The sequence below is a fragment of the Tribolium castaneum genome, unplaced genomic scaffold (assembly GCF_031307605.1).
Source record: "Tribolium castaneum strain GA2 unplaced genomic scaffold, icTriCast1.1 ptg000080l, whole genome shotgun sequence".
Lineage (NCBI taxonomy): Eukaryota > Metazoa > Arthropoda > Insecta > Coleoptera > Tenebrionidae > Tribolium > Tribolium castaneum.
The window spans coordinates 2284-10504 of NW_026986677.1; the positions used below are offsets into that span (position 1 = coordinate 2284).

General features: G+C 35.9%; 1 protein-coding gene across 1 annotated transcript; it reads right to left on the reverse strand.

Moving 5' to 3' along the window:
• Positions 1 to 6885: 6885 nt before the first annotated feature.
• LOC135267704 (histone H2B) lies at positions 6886 to 7391 on the reverse strand. Its single transcript, XM_064359686.1, has one exon. The coding sequence runs from the start codon at positions 7296 to 7298 to the stop codon at positions 6927 to 6929; it is 372 nt and encodes a 123-aa protein (XP_064215756.1). The 5' UTR covers positions 7299 to 7391; the 3' UTR covers positions 6886 to 6926.
• Between the last annotated feature and the right edge of the window lie 830 nt (positions 7392 to 8221).

The following is an 8221-nucleotide window of genomic DNA, read 5'->3' on the forward strand; positions in this document are numbered from 1 at the left end:
GACTTTGTCCGAAGTCGGCTGCAGACGCAAAAACTTTCTCTTTGCACAATTTCCTACAACTTCAAGTTCACTCTATTTGGCAATCAAGCAATTCCAACTTTATCTCAAGCTCAACTAGATTTTCGCTCTTCACACTCACCCCCCCTCACCCAGACTCAACAGATGACAACAACACTTAGATCAAGGCTGAAGAGGCATGACGCCTAGAACGGCCTTGGGGAACTGCAACGTCGCAACATGAAGCCGAACACCTGGCCTAACTGTGTGGACATTGTATTGTATTATATCACAGCATAATTGCACTTGTATGTTTCCCAATAAACGTTTTTCACTTCACTTCACTTCACTTCTCACACTAGACTTTGGCGTGATGACATCGTTCCTTTTTGACGATCGTCAATGTTTTCGAGCCGACGACAAAACCAATTTTGAAAAAAAGATTTTTCCTATATATTCTGAAATTTATATCAACGAAACGACTATTCTCAGGACCTAGTGACGTCCTTACAGACGCTCGCCGTACCGACGACTTATTCGCGGTTAAAGAGAACATCAAACTGCGACGTCGTCGACAGATACTTACTGGGTAAACGTGAAAAGTTGGTCTTTGGTCTGTCGAAAGTCTAATCTATCCTCTACCGAATGCCAATAAGAATTTTTTTAAATACTTTTGTTTTTGTGCGGAAAAATTCTTTCAAAACAGTCGATGCACGAAACGAAACCAACTACGAAACCGGAACTTTTTGGAAGATGACGGGCCCCAGGAGTCATTAGGGTACATTGAATGCAAACATTAAAAAAAAAATAGTTGTTTATGTTTTCTAAAAGTTTTTTCTATACTTTGGTCTTGATAAAAACAACGAAATCTCAAAAAACATTCGAAGATGCAAACGTTTGATGTAAACTGTTGTATGATAGAAAATGTCACAATAAAAACGTTTATTTTATTAATATTTGTTGTTTTAGTATACTTATAACTTTACCGATGTTTCATTATTGTACAATACTCTATTTTATAAATAAAATGCATTTCTAAATAGAAACAAATTTGATTCGTTTCGTTGCAATGCGTTGTCATCTATACGTTCTAACTATTAGCAACATTCACTGAAAACTATTTTTAAACTTATCAATTTTGTATTTCAATTTCAATTTCAATAGTTAGTTCTATCCACCTACGTAATACAAATTCTGTCACTTTACACAAACACAAAAATGTGTTATAGTGAAGAATATGTAGGTAGTTAGTTACCAACCTATACACGTTAAAATATACTTTGGTTTTATTTGTTTGCATCTTACTGTTTTGTTTTTCTTTACCTAAAGTAAAAACCAAAATTCAACTTGGAACCAAAATTATTATAGAAAAGAACAACAACAACAACAACAACAACAACAACAACAACAACAACAACAACAACAACAGATGACAATGTAGTTTACTTCTTTCGTTTATATGAGATGCTTTTTTTCAAGTGACACTTCACAAATTGTAAATTCTACTAAAACAGATATACCTAATGTCTGTTTGTCTCTTTCTCTCTCTCTCTTGCACTCAGTAATAAATTGGTACTTTTTAATAAATTAATAATACCTAGATAATAGGAAACTCTTTCCTTCGATGTCGACAATGGCGCGCGCGTATAAAATAAAAATAATTATAACTTGGAAGATAATTTAAAAATTATCACTAAAATATTTTTATTTATTTGCCTACGCAATTAGATAGAAATTTGGTAGAAATCTATTTTTACTAATTTGGATGATTTTTGATATATGAACCGAATATTTGATTGCATGTTTCAACAATAACTAAGATTAAATTCTCGAAACGTTTTACGTGGCGTATCATAATCTATTTTGCATTTAGATTAAAAAAAAGTATGTAATGTTTTGGTTAAGCACAAACGTGTTTCTAACTGTTTTTTTTTGTGATTTGAAGTAAAAAAAGTCATATACAAAATGAAAATTTTAAATATGATAGAAAGACAGATTGATAGATTAAGTAGTTTAAGTTTACTAGATATAGATAGTTTAAGTTTAATCTGGTTTTTTTTAATTCTTAAGCACACAACGTCAAAGAAGTTAATTAAAATGTTGCCAAATGTTTATAAATATTAGATCATTTGTCTGCTGATCTACTTAATTCATAAACCGAGTAAGTATTGTAGACTTTATTGAATCAATAAAAAATTTACAACTTTTGATGAAACAAATATGTTTTTTATAAAAAATATTTATAGTGTTAATTTGAAGATATTTAAAAAAATAATATTTGTTACAAATTTTTATTTTATTAACAAAAATTGAAATAGTCATTACAGAACGCCACCGAGTTACTTTAAAATTGAAGAGGATAATTAATAAATAAGTTTATTAAAAAATCGAGAAATATTTGTTTGAATAAGATAGATTTATACAAATTCATTATTGTTTTAAAAATTAGTAAACATGGTTTTCTTTATCTGTAGATATTATAGCTAATAAAGATGCGTAAATTTTCTAGATCAGGCAACTAACATTTTAAGCATTGTCATAAAATTGTCATTTTTTGACTATTTTTCATTTGGAAGTATATTAAGTATTTAATATAAATACTTTTTTTTTGTTTTAATCAGTTATTATTAATTCTATTACATTTATTTTTTTGTTTTGTTTTTACTTTCCAATATTAAAGCTTCTGTACTAATAATATTAGCTTTGTTTGCGTAGGATATTTAGGACTAATCCTAAATTAGTCCAAGACTCATTTAAAGCGCATGTGCGGTTCTGAACCAGCTATGGATTATCGTTTACCACAAACAATAATATACCGTTGTCAAGTATGCAGTAAATGTTTAAAAATCGGAAAACCGCAAAAAATTATCACACATTTATAAAAGAGAAACATTGGTACAAAAAAGTGTAAAATGTAAAAAACTACTCATTTTCACATTCACAAAAGTTATTTTACAAATAATTTCGATTTAGTAATATATTAAATAAATCTCAATAATAAAATAGACAGTAAAGCACCAAAACACGAGAGTAACAAAGACAAAACCGCTTTCGTCAACTGCGCAAGTCTAGAACTAAAAATCTTTGATCGAATGAACATGAAGATCGTTTGGACTGGTTCTGAACTGATCCGGTATCTAGGTTATATTCTCGACCGTGAACGACGGCCTGTAACTAAAAGTTCAGGTTTTTTTCTCATATGTACTGTGCATGCAATTAATGCCAGAACAAGCTCATCGATCGCTATCGTGAACAAAGCTTTTGATTCCCTATCTGTATACCTATGACTAAACGTAATTATCATAGTAAGATATTATTTTATTTATCTGTTTAAGGTTTGAGTATAATTGTACAAGTACAAGTATAGAGTTAAGAAGATAAAGTCAGGTTAGGTCAGGTCAGATCAGGTCGGGTCGGGTCGGGTCAAGTCGGGTCGGGTCGGGTCGGGTCGGGTCGGGTCGGGTCGGGTCGGGTCGGGTCGGGTCGAGTCGAGTCGAGTCGAGTCGGGTCGGGTCGGGTATTAGAGAGGGGTATTGAAAATGAAGAAATATAAGCAAAAACTTATAAGTGTGCAGAGGAAACTCCTTCGGCCCACATCTTGACTACGCACTCGCGAAGGGTAAGATAGCCACGGGAATGCTGAGATCTCTCGTATGTCGGCGGAGCGCGTTGTCAATTGACAACAAGCTCTTGTTGTACAAATCAGTGATCCGACCTACCATGACTTATGCTTCTGTGGCTTGGGCGTTCGCGCCCTGTAAGACTCGGATGCATAAGTTACAAACTTTCCAAAACAAATTTCTCCGTCAAGCATTCAACGCCCCGTGGTTTGTTCGCAACAACCAATTGCACCGAGAGGCGAAGATGCCGACGATGGAGGAATTCTTCCGTGAGACCGCCGAGCGAGCCTTTTCGAAGGCGGAAGCCCACCCGAACCCCCTGGTGCGAGAGGCCGTTGACTACGACGAAAACGGTCCGTCCAGATGCAAGAGGCCAAGGATGGCTCTCTTGTGATCGAAAAATGCCTTCTCACTCAGATCTTCCGAATCTGGTAAGCATCAAATGTCATTGCCACATTTATCTGTCGCAGCTCTTTTCAGATTCCATCAAATGGATCACTTCGGGGGAATCCCCGGAGCGCCCTCTTCTTTTCTTCTGGCGCCATGCAAACCGGCATGGCTACCCAGCGTGCGTTCAGGTATGAAGGACCAATGGTTCCGATCCCTAAGGTGACGCGAGGGGTTTTAGTGGGTATTGTCGGCTTGCACATTTACCGACCGAGTCCCACATAACCAGACCTAGTCTGGTATGCGTAAAAGCATTTCCCCTCAGATAATAGCAGAGGTCGCTTCTGGCTTCTATCGCCTTTCAAATTAAAGACAGTAGGAAGGTACTTGATAGAACAGGCAACAAGCATAAAGTGATAGAGCAATCTATCACGGCATGGCAAGCCAGATGGGACAACAGTTCCAAAAGAAAATGGACGCATCGCATCGTCTTATCTCGAACATAAGTCGGTAGATGGAAAGGAGAAAACCTGTGAGACAGGTAAATTACTACCTAATACAGTTTTTAATAGGACATAAGGCTTTTCTGTCATATCTACACCGTATGCATCGAGCAGATGATGACCGCTGTGTATACTGCAACGAGGAAGATACAGCCGAACATGTGTTTTTCGAAAACATGTGTTTTATCAACGCGATGCCATTCGATAGAAGTGGGAATTACAAATAAGTAATAAACTTATACATGATAATCTAGTTGAAAAAATGCTCGAGAACAATGAGCATTGGAGAACAGTACAGAAATTTACAGAGGAGATTTATAAAACTAAGAAAATGGGGGAAGAAGGAAGAAATCAATGTTCGAAAAGCTCTGATTCTTCGTAAACGAAAAGACGTAGAAAAATGCCCGCTGAGGGACCTAGATCATCTGCCGTAGGAGGCGGCCAGAAGATGTCTTGGGAACCAGCGTGCACGATCTAAGAACGGAGGCGCTAATTCCTGGAGAAAAAGAATAAGCTTTCACTCCTGACGGTATGGTCAGGTCAGGTCAGGTCAAGTGGCTGAGATGGGTGGCTTAGATTCTATACATTAGATATACCTTTTTCATTGCCTAGTATGGTTGAAAGTGTATTTTGGACATTTAAAAAAACCATACAAATCTTAAGAATGCATCAAGTTCAAGAAAATCTAAGAATGCTTCTCCTGTAGAAATGTCATAAAAAGATATTGGAAGATTAGAAATAATAGTTGTCTGAGATAGTTCAAGCATTAATAATTTTAAAATAGCAAACACATTATATCTTTGATCAAGTTTTGGGTATGGGAAAAAATTGACAAAAACACATTTTCTGAGCACAGAAGCTCGCCGGAAAAACGAAAACTGAACAATGTAAGGAGCTGTTTTAGCGCAATTCTTTAGATTTTATACGACAATTTAAAAAAAGTAAATTTTAGTCTATTTTCCAATTTAAGAAAAAAATACACTGGAAAAAATATAACGAAAATTTTCAAGATATCACAGCTCTAAAAAACTTGGTTTAAAAAGTTACCAGAATTGACCCACATGGATGGGATTCCAAACCCCGATTAACCAAGTGTATGTAATAAAAAGGTAGTTATAGTAAAAAGTAATCAAAAAATTGTTTTGCTAAATTATTGTTTTCTATGTGAGGCCATAAATTAATCATTCCACTCTTGTATATAGTTTTATAAATCGAATTTATAACAAACATTTAGGGTAGATATCTACTATAAAAGATTTGTTTATTATAATAAATTGTTAGTTAATTTCTTTGAGGAAAGTACTATTGATCTATTTATTTTTTATAATTATTAATAATAACTATTAGTGTACCTATTAATAGCGCAAAGTTGTACCTTTGTCGATTGAAGCATTTTCTCAAAATCGACAATATAAATTTGCGCTCGCAACACACATACACAAAACTTTTTCTGAATCTCCAAGTATTAACAATATACCATAATATTCAGAACAAAACCATGTAACAATTTATTAAAATTGGCAATTATTTATTTTCTGTTTACTCGTTGTTACTAGTAACTATAGCTAGTTACAAAAATCACTGGACATTTGATTTCAAAAAAAAAAAAATAATAATAATAATAAAAAATAAACAAAATGGGAGAACAAGCGTTTTTTTCAGTTATGTCGCTTTAAAGCGACAAAGTGACAGTTTTGGAGAAACGTCAACCTTACGTTGCTAATATAGACATTATAATATGTAATAATTATAAATGACAGCACAACAACTTATACTTATTTTAAGAAATCCGCGTCTTAATTATGCACCCAAATATAATACTAAATATTAAACTAAAAAGGATGTACAAACGAGAGAATGTTATAAATATTTTTTAAATTTCTAATTTAAGAGTTCGTCGCTGCTCCTTTCAGATTCCATCAAATGGATAACTTCGGGGGAAAACCCGGAGCGCCGTCTTCTTTTTTTTCTAAGGCAACACGGCATGGCATGGCTGCCCAGGGTGCGTTCAGGAATGAAGAACCAATGGTTCCGATTCCTCAGGTGAAATTGAATTCGTATCAGAATATGTAGTATTGTTTGTAATGTAATAACTAAAAAAAATGAAATTAAGACATATAGAAGAAACACTAAAGAGAGTTAAGAATTTGATTAATCCGAGATGTTACTTTCCTGCTATTTCTTGATTTCTTTTGCGTCGCACTTTTACCGATGTAATTTGTTTTTGCTGTTTCATTTTAAATTTAATTTAAAAAGAGCTTCGATTGATAAAAAAAAATCTAGATTTGAGTGGTCGGTCATTAGATTTATTTTTTACTTAATGAAACAAATTTTATTTACTTTTAAATGTTAATTGTGGTTCTGAAAAGAACCGATTTCATTTTTTTCTTCTTTTTAAACGATGAAAGAAAAAACTTCTCTATTTTGAACTTGTGTATTTGGTGACGGCTTTGGTACCTTCAGAGACTGCGTGCTTTGCCAATTCACCAGGCAACAAGAGACGAACCGCTGTTTGAATTTCCCGGCTCGTAATCGTCGAACGCTTGTTGTAATGCGCAAGACGAGAAGCTTCAGCGGCGATCCGTTCAAAGATATCATTAACGAAACTGTTCATGATGCTCATCGCCTTGCTCGAAATACCGGTATCGGGGTGTACTTGCTTCAATACCTTATAAATATAGATTGCATAGCTTTCCTTCCTCCTGCGCTTCTTTTTCTTGTCGCTCTTCGAAATATTCTTTTGAGCTTTTCCAGCCTTTTTCGCTGCTTTACCGCTTGTCTTTGGTGGCATATTTTTTAATATTTCTAATCTTAATAAAGAAAAAAAAAACACGACACAAACGAACTGTAATACGCACAACGAACACAAAATATACCTGTCAACTTGAAAGTTCAAGCTAAAATCATGGTGCACTAATTCAATTCAATTCAAAATACGTTTATTCAAAATAATTACATTTCAAAAGGGATTTTGATAAATATATACAAGATATTTACAACTTAATCTACGAGTCCGGACTGTTTTAGGCTTTTGGCCTCTTCAGTCAAGGAAATGGATGAATGTTGTGTGGGAGTGTGTGTGTCGTCGGGTGGTGAGTGAAAGAGTGAGAAGTTTGGGGCTCGTAGGAAGCTGTGGATGTGGATGTCGTCGTGGGTGTCTTGTCGGTGTCGTCAGTGGCGTCTCATTGTGAGGGGCGTCTCTTCAACGAGAAGTTGAAGATTGTCGGGCAGGTCGGGGTACAGCGCTGAGAGAAGCGCCGTGGGTGGATGGGGCAGTTTTCTTCTGGGGATCCGGGGGACTCGGTTGCGAAGAGTGTTGTCGCGTGTGAGAAACTTATGTGAAGTGTTGAGTGTGTTTTGGGCAATTGTGTTGTTGTTGTTGAGTGTGCGTTTGATGTAGTTTTGTTGGAGTTTGTGAAGACGGTCTGTGATGGGGGTGGTGTTTGTGTCCTGGTGGAGGGAATTGCTGGCGTGGAAGCGGTCGAGGCGGTGAATTCGGCGAAGGATTTGTCGTTCGCATGTGGCAATGCGATGTGTCTTGGTGTGTGGGAGAGATGCGTAGATGGGGGCTCGGTACTCGATGACGGGTCGGATGAATGTGTTGTAGGTGTGGAGAAGAGTGCGGGAATGGCACCCTTGGAAGTTTCCCATGAGATGGCGGAGGAGGTTGGATCGGTTGCGGACTTTCTTGAGCGTGTTCTGGAGGTCGGTGTC